We start from the raw sequence: 12,197 nt of genomic DNA on the forward strand, positions 1-12,197 counted from the left end.
ACGAGCACTACTGATGCCACGTTTGGACATCTGCACATTAATAATATCAAGGACAACCATTGTCTTATTAAGGCTCCATTTTATATAAAGGAAAAAAAAAATCATACTTTAAATACAGGCAGGAGGAACACTGCAGAGAAGGTGTAGCTGAAGGAAACCTCTTCAGTTAGTGAGAACTGCAGCCATGGACAATGCCAAGTTCCTGCTTCCCTCTTCTTGGGTGACGGCTCTTGTGGTGGGTGTTCAGTTCTTAGCATTGGTGGTTCAATAAATAGACCTTTTGAGTGCTAAATAAAATACATCATCTGAATACAAGGACTATTAATGAAACATTAAATTACTGGCAAGAAATTAAAGCCATTCTGTCATGCAACTGTGGGAATAATTTATGAGTTAAGAAGTACCAGGGGCACACCAAAACCAGGCAGCATCCCTTCGACCTGACTTGTTTGATCATTGACTGCAGTTTCATCCTACCAGCGGGTGAAAGTTACCAGGAAGACGCCTTTTAGCCCTGTGATTCACCAGTCTCCCCAACTCTGAAGACCTGAAAGCATTAGCTTATTCTCAGCAGCTCTGTGCCATACTCAGACTGAACTGGACGTCTGACATCCCTTTATACTGGAAATGGTAACTAGTTATATTGTAACAAGGCCGTTAGACTTTAATGCTGAATTTGAACCTAAGGAAAATTTTAGGTAGAAAGAACGTCATCCAGCAACACTCACTGCACTCTAGCAGATCCTTATCAACAATCAACATCAAAATGCAGGTGGAAAAGAATTCCCATCTTCTTAAAAAGGTTTTTTTCTTAAATATAACAATACATGGAAAACACATCAAATCCGTAGGGTTTTCCTAAGTAAGTGTCCAGTGCAGAAACCATTCCTAATTAATAAAAGAGGCAAAAGGCTCAATCCTTAGGAAGGCAGCTACTGTGGAGAGATTTTTGGGAGCGTAACACTTTTGCTTACAGAGTTTAATGACAGTAACATCATTTCTCCTTCAGGGCCAGATCTTCATCCTTTAGGGCAAATTTTCTTCTCAGCACTTCCGCTATAAGAACAGCCGGATCTTCTTCCTTCATTGAAGTTCGGTTTCTACATGGAAGACAAAAGCGCAGCGTACTAGTAAAGCGAAATGGATGGTTTACAGCTCTGGTTAGAGCCTTTTTAAATATTTTTCTGCAGCCTTTATCAGCAGCTTTTGTAACAAGTGGAGGAGGTGCAAGAACAACAACACAAAACAACAAAAAGCAGCTAAAAACTCAGGCCTTTTATGTTGGCTTAGAAAACCTGGAGCTTGTTTTGTGGATCAAGGGGTACCCTGAAAATCTCAGCATCAAAGCTCTTTTATAATTTCTATTCGACTGTGTTAAGTAAGTAAAATAAAACTTCATTAATACAGCCTACATCCCCTCAATATATAATCTACAAGCGGTGTGCTGCTTAAGTTGAATTCCTGGAAGTATTTTTTCATGAATTCTGCTATACAATGGATATATGCTTTCATATTTAAATATAGGTAATTACGGGTATTTTAAAGGAGGGCTGGTATACATTTCCCTCCGCTCAGCTACTGCATGTGAGTTTTTCTGGTTACCAAAGCACTCTGCCTTTTGCAGCCAGTTCAGACAAGCAGTTCACGTTAGAAGCGTTAGTGAGCTTATTTTACAGGAAGCCAAACCCCAGTTCTTTTTCCTCAGCTATCACAAACTGCTCACTAAGGTTTTGTTTAGAATGGGTAATAATACATTTCAGAGCTTAACTTCTTTTTTTTTCTTTTTTAATAGCTGAAGTCCTCGGTCAGAAAACATCATGGGTGTTTTTAAATATTCCTAAAAAAAAAAAAAAATCCCCCTGGAGTATTTCCATATGTGGTTGGGAGGGGCTTGTTCTCAAATTAACACTGAAGGCTCTTGGTAAACTGTGTAAGGCGCCACTGAGCTGCTCAAGGGTAACCCTTAGTGCTGTGTCAGATTTTTGTCTGATGCAAGTTCTTAATTTACAGCTGCATAAATGCATCACTATTTAAAAGCTGATTCTGTAGCTAGAAGCATGCCTTTGATTTCATTCAGACAGAACTGTTCCCTCTGAAAAAGGTGTAGAGAAAGATCAGAGTGCAAGGTCTGGAGCCCTCCCCAGACTTGCCTTCTACCTGAGAATCTGGAGTCACCCAAGTACCCGCCAGCTGCCACGGAAGAGGGACGGGGGGACTGAAGCAGGCAGAGGAGGCGGTGACACAAAGAGCAGTGAGGAAAGATGGCACTGACACAGCCTGGAGCTGTGCTGATCCCAAGGAAAAGCAAAAGCTCTCCCAGGAGGAGTGAAGAGACAGATAACCGCACCAGGGTGAGAAGTGGAACCTCTCCTACCAAAGGCAACCAGTGTCCTCCAGCGAGGCACAACCTTCAGTGTCTCAGCCCTTTACAGCCACTCAAGGGGCCAAGGATGGGCGGAAAAATGAAGTTGTCCAGTCCCGTAACAGTAGTACTTACAAGTAGAAGTGTACTCACAGTCCCAGCAGCTCCTCACGCTACCTGCCTTTAACCCCCCACTGCGCACAGGGCCCAGCAGACACACCGCTCGCCACCGCCCGCGCAGAGGGCATCACAGACACTGTAACAGGCTCTATTTCACATTTGTTGAAACATGCACATTTCTGCAAGCGTTTCTCACTCATTCCTGAAGCTTCCAAGGTTGTGTTTAAGCACCAAGTCCTAAACAGGAGCATCAGAGAAGCATCTATGTAGTTATCTCATTATGCATCATTTGGTACCTTCATCCACTTAAAGAGTACATGATCCTTTGAAGTGTTAAAAGCGCTGCACACCTCCTAGCAGAACGGCTCTGTGTAACCGGGCGAGTACAGCTGTAGAAGTGTGGGGCTGCTCGCAAAACTGCACTGCCGCTAGAGGATTGCGTCCAGGAATTAGAGCTCACCAAGTAATGAACATTAGTGACATATTTAGTGTAATTTTTCAACTACCTGTGATTCTTCAAACAGTGTTAATTAAGCTGGAATAACCATATCCTAAAATGTCGCTTTTGCATGTAGGAGATGAGTTAGAGGCTGAGATAGAGAAACAGATGAGAGGAAGATGGTTCAGCTCCAGCAAGAAAAGAGTCTGAAGCTTTTCTGTTACATAAAAGTGTTCCCAGCCCTGATGCAAGCAGCAGCAGCAGCGTGACCCCGCTCCCACCAAGCAGGCTGTCACAAGGGAAGGGTCCTGGTGACTCGGTCCTTTTGCCCCCCTCTGTACCCCAGCGAGGAGGGGCTCGGCAGCTATCCCCTTGCCCCATCTTCTACAGTACAAAACCTCTGCTCTCCCCATCGTCTACAACGTTAGAACGAATCAGCGTGGTTGGCAAACCCTTTCTTTGCACCCAAGCCATCTCTTCCTCCCACTCATTCACACAGCTTCTCTCCCAGGGTAACTGCAAGATCAAACACCTTCACACATTATTAGTTGTTCTCATAAATTCTGTTGAGGAAATTCAAGTAAAATTGTGACCCATTATATCGCAATGTTCCTTGTCATCTACGCGCTGCTTTTCACAGCCCCTCCCCCAGTCACCCCCCAGCTCTCCTCATGATGTGGCCAGTGCCGGCCAGAGCCGTACTGGCATATCCAGGCGTGGATAAGAAACCTCGGATTTCCCTACCGTGATCTGTATTTGTACAAGTTTTTCTTCCCCTGAATAACACACGTTTCCCTACCTTCAGCTGGCACAGATGGCAGCTTTCTTACCCTGAAGTCTGCTCCCATAGAAGGCTGACATACCAGTCCGCACTAATTAGAAGATTGATAATTACATTTTTAGATGTGAATGCTTAGTCCTAGAGGTACATGTTTCTGGTAAGGCTAAAGCTTCCCATGTCACACGATGCCTCTGCGAGCCTTCCTGGATTTAATAGAGCCCTAACCCAAAGTCCTGCGGAGCCAAGGTGGGCCAGGCACATGAAACAGCAGGATTTTTCTTCAGAATCCTCTCTCCCTTTGCCTAATAATTCAAAATAAGTTTTAGATGCACAAAGCGCTGCTTTGCAATAGACAGGATGAAAGAAGAGAAGCAATTCACCTGTGGTTCATGAATCCTACTCACCCCCAAGAGAGATTATAGGCTTTTATATAAAGCAAGCAAGTGTTTAGGTTTTGAGTAATATTTACCACTTAGGAAAAGAAGAACAAAAGGGTATGCTGTGTGAATTATGGATGTGTAACACCCTACGAATATTCTGGATGCAAGCTGAACATATTTCTCTCATTTGACTATATAATTTTTTCAGTGCTGAGAATTTAATTTCTTTTAAACCCAATTAGGCATAGCAATTGTGAGCAGCCATTGCACAACATGTTACTTTTGGCCAGGAGTCTTACACACATAGCGGCTGGACAGATCTTTGGGCTGAAAAACGTGGAATCTGAACTTTTATCACTGTGATTTCAGTTCAGCCAACGTTAAAGAAGCTGCTCTATCAGCTGGGCAGGATCCTGCCTCAGCCGTGAGCAGCTGGTGTGCTGGCAGCTTGAGGCATTCTCATCATCAATGTGTAAACTCGTCACAAGACAAGTGAAAACTCACTCTGCCCACGCTCAGAGCTGGGCCAGATGCAAAAGCTGAGAAGCCGAAAGGCTCCATGTGTTCATCCCCGTACGTGCCATGCTGAAAAAGCCGCTGCGCTTCCCAACTGCTGGGGTCTGCACGATGGCCTAAGCACCAGCACCGGAACCCCTGCCAGCAGGGAGGGCAGCGCACCCCTTGCTCTGAAGGCTGCCAATACACACAGCCCTGGTCTTCACCTGGCCAAACGCAAGTTTCAGGTAAACAGGTTGAACCAGCCAAAGGTTGTGCTAATCGGTTTAAGTTCCCCTCCACTGCTTTCTAGCCATCACTAAAAAAATAAACAACCACCCAGAAATGTGTTAGCAAGTTCTGCTCTAAACAGGTGTTTCCCCCTGTGAATGATGACTATGGAGCGGCACCAACAAGCAGTGAAGGCAATGTCCAGTGTCTACGATGATCTGACAGACAGGGGGAAAAAAAAAAAAAATTCAAAAGAGTTTAGGAAACACTTACAAATCTTTGCTCTGCTTCATCCTATGAATGTCCTTAAGGATGCCCATCATATCTGCAAAACTGCTGGCCTTTGAAAGAGAGACGGAATCTTCCTCGTCAGGATCCTTTGGTTCTGGCTTACAACACTCAGAGGTTGCAGAACTGAGCATGGAGACTGACGGCAGCTCAGGGCTTTCGAGTTCTGCCTCCTCCTCTGTGATATCGCTAATGACAAAGGAAGTTGTAGATTGGAAAGAGGGTCCAAAACAAGGTAAAGGAGAAGATGCATTTGAACTTCCTGGAGATAATAAGTCTGGTGTTAATGAAGCAGAAGCTGAAAAAGAAAACAGATAGATTGGTGGATAAACTCATACCAAACCATGTTGGTATTTTTTTCCCCCCAAAAATAACACAATATAAATCCAGAGGCATCATCTTCCAGCCTCCCCATGCTATAAGAAAACAAATTCATCATGTTCTGTTGCTCTCCACTCTCCTACAGCACCATGCTGCAACACAAAACCTTCTCCAGTCCCTTTTATCCCACTACCCCCCAAAGTATCTGTACTCCTGTCGTGCCCATCACTATCAGTTCGTAACCTGCATCCCAGCCCTGCAGAAGTCAGCTCATGTTTACTCTTTCTGTTTTTACAGATAAGAAATGGAGGAACAGAGATTTAGCTGCTGCTTGGGGTCACAGAGGGAGCCTGTGTTAGAATGTAGGTCTTAATTAACTGTTCTCCTCTTTTTCTTCATCGTCTTGAGAATCACAGAAGGGTTTGGGTTGGAAAGGACCTTAAAGCCCACCCAGTTGCAGCCCCCTGCCCCGGGCAGGGACACCTCCCACCAGCCCAGGGTGCTCCCAGCCCCGTCCAGCCTGGCCTTGGGCACTGCCAGGGACGGGGCAGCCTGGGCCAGCGCCTCACCACCCTCACATCTCATCTAAATCTTCCCAATATCTCATCTAAATCTCCCCTTTTTCAGTTTGAAGCCATCCCCTCCTTGTCCTGTCGCTACAGGCTCTCGTAAAAAGCCCCTCTCCAGCTTTCTTGCAGGCCCCTTTATGTAGTGGAAGCTGCTCTGAGGTCTCCCTGGAGGTTCCTCTCCTCCAAGCAGAACAGCCCCAGCTCTGCCTTTTCCTTTCAGGCTCCTTCCCCCCATGGCCATTACACCTGGTGAGAACACAGAGCTGGTTCGAGAGCTCCAGCACTTTGCACTAGATGGTCACAGCAGTTACCCTGTGACTACAGGCATTTTGACCTGTTTGCTTTCTATCACCATCTGTAAAATGAGAACAGCATCCACCTATTTCCACAGGGAAGAGGGGAATTATTTGCTCATGCTTTACAAAACAGCCATATAAATTCCAAGCATTAAGTGAAAATGACTTGGATATTTCTAGTGTAAAACATTAAGGGGAAAACAACCAAAACCCCAGGAATGCGCTTACTGCACGTCTCCTTGAAAGAACCTTCCCGTGTTGAAAACAAACTGTACCTTAAAGCACTAATGCCCTTCGCCTCAAGAGTAAACTTGTAGATAGTTATCGGTTTCCAATTAAGGGATTTCTCTAACAGTATATAATAAAGCAGATTGCACAATATTTCTTTTTTGACATCAATCTTTCCAAAATAAGCCTGCTAAATAGTTATCTCCTTCATCAGATTCCCGAGCTACAGCTAGGCCCTAAATCACCGCTCCCCGTTATTGACTGAGAGGACGTGAAGTCAATACAAACCGTTCTCAAATGCCAGCTGATAACAACCAGGCCCACTGCTGAGTGGAGAGGGAGAAAGAAAGGTATTAAATGATTAAATCATTTCTCTCCCATCTGAATCTCTAACTTTCCTCATTATTACTCTCCTTGAATTAAACCAGACTTTTCCAGCAAACAGCTTGAGCAACTGTAGAGCTGAGACAACACTTAGAAGGAAAAAAGCTGAGGATTTCCCCTGTTCTTTATTCTAATTCGGTCATTCCTCTGATCTCACACAGAGGGAAGAGGACGCATGCAGCCTCTCTGAAGGGGACACCTGCAATGCCTTGTTTGACACTTGCTCCCTGCAGAGCTGAGGGCAGTGGGGCTCCCTCGCCCCCCGAGCTGCTTTGGTTTAACCACGCTGCTGTAAGAGGTGAGTGGCACACAGGATCCTGCGTGCTGCCACAGGACCAAAGGTGACAAGAAGCACCAGCACAAGGAGATGGGCACTCCGTAAGTGGCAGCATCATCAGAAATGCCTGATCTCATTGAAATACAACTGCCTGCTAAAAAATTCCCATATATTCTTATATATTTACATTATTGCTATCGAGTAAATTCTTAAGGGTCCATTGGCCACCACACAGAACTGAAAAGAACCACAGATCTCTCATGTAGAAACCAACATTTCAACTAAATTGATCACCACAACTCTTGTTTCATGTTCAAATGTGTTTATGGCTCGTGGGTAGCTGGACTAAATGTAAGCAGTCATTAAAGCTGCCGGTCCCTCAGGGCTACAAGAACCAGACAACCACATGGTCTTTCGCAGATCATGAGAGATTTGCTCTCGTGCACACACGATGCAGTGCAGCGCTAGGCAGCAATCTGGGAATTTAAAAAAATATTCGCTTTCAGATGTCAGATAAGGAAGGTTTCATCAGTCACTATTACCCATCATAAAGAGGAATTAACCCGCCTGATGTCACTGCAAGTGTGGCACAACCCTGTCTGTTTTTTTTTGTTTTTTGAAGTAATCAGAAGAATTATAGGTCCTTCTTTTCCTCTGGAAAGCAGCCACAACACAGCTGTCGCCTTGGTTGTTGGCAAAAGCATTCTGCATAAAAGCAAAGCAGCTTTTAAGAAAAACTGTCTTCAGAAAGGACTAAATTCCTTTAGTTTGCAAAACTGTTGAATGTTTTTTGAGTTGGGGTATCAACAACTCTGCCTTCTGAATACTCCATAAACAGATACCAAGAGGTTACTAACTTACTGGTTTCCACACTCTAAACCAGCCACTGCTGCAGCAAGACCTGCAGAACAACTTGGATTTGGATCCTGCCAAACACTGTCATGTTTTCAGAGCTGAGGATACAGGAAAAGCCATGAAAGGAAGAGAAGTAAAAAGTCTTTCTTCACAGTTCAGCTCTATGGCTAAAACTTGGCTTCTACCTGCATACGATTTTACTAAAAGAAAGAAATCAGTAAGTTCAGTGAGGCTTTTCCCCAGACACCTGATTTGCTTCAGAAATGGCACTGTCATTTCCGCAACAAGAATGAACACTAGCATCTCACTCCTACCCGAATCGGGACATAGCCCTTGCACTCAGGGCTGACTCCGAGCAGGAGGAGCAGGAACACACCGGGTGTTTTCAGGAAACCAGGTGCTTGAGATGAGTTGGCTCATGATGATGAAATGCAGCAAATGCAGACATGACACAAAGCAGCACTCCGTATTTCTTAATAACAAGCTGGAATCCTCCAGTGAAAGAGATGCTGCTAAACACGGAGCCAGCGCTGAGCTGACACCAAAGGTGGCACCTCCCCAGCGGGAGCCATGGCTCTGCTGGGACAACAACGTGCAAGTTGGTCTGTCTGGAGGAGATAACGTCGTTCACTAACTCAGCCCTTCTCATGCAACAAAGAAAAAGCTCGTTATATTCCTACCTGACTCTGCAGCGACTATTTTAGCTATCTGACTCCGAAGGTGACTCAGCTCATCCTGGAGCTCTGTTGTTCGGCTCAGTGCTGGTAAACCAGGCTTCTTCAAGGCGAGCAGCTTCTCCTCCTGCTTCCTCAGGTTGGGGACTGAAGCATTTCGCTGTATAACGGTGAAGGGACTTGGCTTCCACTTGTGCTTCAGCGGGCGAGTGTCACTTCTACAGGACAGAAACCCGTTGGTCATTAACAAGGTCCAGAGCCCCCCATGACAAGAACGCTTGGCAACACCCTGCCTCTACCTCAGGGCACCAGAGGACTGCAACACCGTGAAGCAAGGCCCCGTGTCACCGGGCTGTACACACCACTGCACATACCACCCTGCAGACGTGCTGTGCCGTGGTGTGCGCTCTCTGCGTTACAAGGAACGCAAAGCCTGTCACAGAAACCACGACCCAACGGCACAAGATGCAGTGAGAGGACACAGGGACACAAGTCTGGGAGTGCTCACATGGTTTCAAGTCATTTCTCTTCCAGCAACTGTGCCTCCCTGCCAGGCAGCGCGCAGGTGCACATGGGAAAGGTCACCTCCCAATTAACTTTTGCCTTTGATTTCAAAGTCCGTTTTGTCTTTCACAAGGTCTCTGCTCCTGTCGCTCTGCTTTGAGGACACAAGTTCAACCGACCAGAACCAAACTCCTGGGGGCAGGGCACTGCAATCCTGGGAGAACTCAACTATTCAACTTTCTAACAAGCAAATACCACAGATCGGGGGGTTATTCTGCACAGATCTTTCAGTGAGTAAAATACGGCATGGCACAGGCTGTTAGCACTTCCTACAGGAATTCCTCCTGGGGTCCTTCGTCCAATATTTTTTCCCCCCCTGTCTCTTGGGAAAAATGCCATTCAACAGGCACGTCAGACCTTGAAAGGACTGGAAGTTGTGATCATTTGATCAATGTCTGGCCTGAGCTGTGCCAAATAAACCAACATGTAGAAGAGCCAGCAGACACAAAGAGGAAACCAACCTGACTCTGGCATATGTTTCTTCATCATCTGCTGCTATCCACACAATGTCTGCCAAGGTGGGGACCGGAGGGACGTCATTTAAATAGAGCTCTGAAACATTTGGGAGAACCTAAAAAGAAGGAAGTTACATTAATGAGTGGGAGTGCTGTCTCCTGAAGCCGCCCCAGCTGTGCGGGACTGGCTGTCAGAGCCTTGCTCCTCCGCACCAGGTCGGTGGTGGCATCTGCCAGGTGTGTGACAGCAGTACTGCTTGGCTCGCGGCCACGCAGCGCTTCCGCGTGTCGCCTCCAGCATGTGCTCCTGGCTGTTACTGCGCTCGCGAAGCCGAACGGGGGGTGGCCAAGGGACACTCGATACGGCTCAGGGCACTGCCAAGGCCATGTGCAACACTTGGCCACTACAAGTCCCAGCACTGTCCTTGAGCTTAAACAGTGACAGTGATGTAAGCGTTTCCATAAACCCGTTTTTACTGGTCAGGAAGCACAGGCCCAGAAGGCATGTGGCCCGCTGGAGGGCATGCAGCAAAGCACCAGTTCTGCAGCGCTGTGTTTCTGTCTCCCCCAGCTTTGCTAACCCCATCCACAGACACTGTCTGGGCGGGTATTTGCCTCAAGTTGCCAATAATCACTTTACAAGAACAGAATTTAAAAAAAAAAAAAAAGGAAGAAAGTCTTAAAATTAACTACACCGCTACATGAGTTTTGTGAATACAACTCTGCAGACATGCGTGGCTGGCAGAACAGCATCTCGTGGCAGTGGCTTGCCTTGCTCAAGAACAACAGCTTCCCACAGGGATCACCAGATCCCTTTGGCGCCCGCTTACCTCAAAGGTTGCTCTGGGACAGGGTTTTAAAGGGAGGGTTGACCCAATCCTCCTGACAACACTGCGTGCTGAGCCGTGGGGTTTGTTCTGCCAGATGGGGATCGTCTACAAGAATCCATGTGATAGAATTAATTAATGTTTCAAGTCAGTTGCCCTTCCTAAAATTTATTGAGAAATTGCCCTACACAACTCAAGAGCTCTGCTCTCTTTTTATTTGCTCAGTGATACTTTTAGTTGGGAACTTGCTAAGAACGAAAGTCCTCACTCTATAAAACTACATTTCAGCTGAACAGAAAGTCAGCCGGTCGCTACGGGGCGTTTTAAACACGGGTGGAATGTTTTCAGGACTCAAAATGAAAAGCACTCGGTGAAACGAGGCACACAGCGTCGCGTGAGGGGCCCAGGAGAAAAGTGAAATCAGAAGAAATTCTCATTTAAAAGGACACTCTCACTTCCACAGCATCATTTGACAGAGGCAGCTCTGACAAGGCTGTGCGTGTCCCTCGGAGGGCAGCGAGGTGACGCCTGGCCCAGCCGAGGGCGGGTGAGAACGGGCCCGGAGCGGGACTGCGGGAACAGCGGATGTTTCAGCCATCGCGGGATGCTTCTGGACCGGCTTCCGAGGGTGACGCGCCCCGTCCTTTGGCCGCTTCACAGCCGCCACGGGGGTGCAGGAGGCGGCCCGAGGCTCCGGAGAGCGGACACCGCGGCGGCAAACGGGAACGCGACAGGCTCCCGCGCCAGAGCCGTTACCGCACCGGGGCCGGCAGGTAAGGCCGCCCGGGCGCCGGGCCGGCAGGCTGGGAGTCCCGGGGGTGCTGAAGCGGGGCCCGCGCGGGGGGCCCGGCTGCGGGACACTTACGGACTCCGCTGCCATCTCCGGCTGCTGCGGCGGCCGCCGGGGCGGGCTCAGCGCTGGGTGCTGCCGCGGGCCGGGCCCATCTCACCGCGCTCCCCGCCGCTCACTGCAACAGAGAACCGACCCGCTCACGGAGCCCCCGCGGCCGGCAGCGCCCCCCGCCCTCCCCCTGTCCGTGCCGGCAGCGCGGTGCCCACCCCCGCCCCTCCACCTCGGGCCCCGCCGGTACCTGGGGGGCGGCGGCCCCGCGCGGCCCCTCCGCCGCCATCACCCGGAAGCAGAACCCGCCCCCGCGCTTCCGGCGCCCCCGCGCACGCGCCGAGATGGCGGTGGGGGCAGCGCCGCGGCCCGGCCGCCCCCCCCTCCCCCGCGGAGGCAAGGACTGCAGGAGGCTGAGCGTGGTGGGACGGGTTTAACGAGCGCCGCTACAGCCGGGGCCCGCGGGCCCCTCCCGCCGCGCGGCACCGACCCCCCCCTCCCCCCCGGCAAACATCGGCTCCGACCCGCCGTGGGCTTCGGGCCGGCGCGTCACAAGGCCCGGGAGGTGGGGGAGGGCAGCGCCTCCCCCGGCACCACAGTCCTACCGGGAAATAGTGTTTACAAATAGGAGACGGAAAGCTTGGCACGGCAAGGCCTCGGGCAGCGGCGTCTGTCCGCAGCAGCGAGTGGGCAGCCACGCAGCAATTAGGCAGGTTTGGAGTTAATGAGTTAACAGGGGGTCGAGTCCCCCCGATGCTTCTGCCACTGGTCAGACCAGCCCCTGGCACCCCCAGCTCAAAGAGCCCCAGA

At 48.9% G+C, this 12,197-nt stretch overlaps 1 protein-coding gene across 6 annotated transcripts; it reads right to left on the reverse strand.

The window, feature by feature from the left end:
* Positions 1 to 59: 59 nt before the first annotated feature.
* Positions 60 to 11,713, reverse strand: MTFR1L (mitochondrial fission regulator 1 like). 6 transcript variants are annotated; one of them, XM_055798668.1, is made up of 8 exons: positions 11,638 to 11,683; positions 11,412 to 11,514; positions 10,550 to 10,654; positions 9,726 to 9,835; positions 8,707 to 8,918; positions 5,082 to 5,394; positions 2,498 to 2,719; positions 60 to 1,100 (listed from the first exon to the last, which is right to left on the reverse strand). In XM_055798668.1, exons 2-7 carry the CDS (start codon positions 11,424 to 11,426, stop codon positions 2,536 to 2,538), a joined length of 939 nt encoding a protein of 312 aa, XP_055654643.1. In that variant the 5' UTR covers positions 11,427 to 11,514; positions 11,638 to 11,683; the 3' UTR covers positions 60 to 1,100; positions 2,498 to 2,535. The 6 variants fall into 6 exon arrangements, with proteins under 6 accessions (XP_055654643.1, XP_055654642.1, XP_055654641.1 ...); XM_055798667.1 differs by lacking the exon at positions 11,412 to 11,514 and having other exon boundaries at positions 2,516 to 2,719; positions 11,638 to 11,713; XM_055798666.1 differs by lacking the exon at positions 11,412 to 11,514 and having other exon boundaries at positions 11,638 to 11,713.
* Positions 11,714 to 12,197: the final 484 nt, after the last annotated feature.

The sequence above is a fragment of the Falco peregrinus genome, chromosome 3 (assembly GCF_023634155.1).
Source record: "Falco peregrinus isolate bFalPer1 chromosome 3, bFalPer1.pri, whole genome shotgun sequence".
NCBI classification, from domain to species: domain Eukaryota; kingdom Metazoa; phylum Chordata; class Aves; order Falconiformes; family Falconidae; genus Falco; species Falco peregrinus.

What these genes read in the sequence shown, in the direction of transcription:
- MTFR1L (XM_055798667.1), bottom strand. Translation starts at nt 11,676, where the DNA reads ATGGCGGCGGAGGGGCCGCGCGGGGCCGCCGCCCCCCAG. An exon ending in GCGGGGCCGCCGCCCCCCAG is followed by an intron (nt 10,655 to 11,637) that starts GTACCGGCGGGG and finishes GGATTCTTGTAG; the next exon opens with ACGATCCCCATCTGGCAGAA. An exon ending in GAAACATATGCCAGAGTCAG is followed by an intron (nt 8,919 to 9,725) that starts GTTGGTTTCCTC and finishes TCTGTCCTGTAG; the next exon opens with AAGTGACACTCGCCCGCTGA.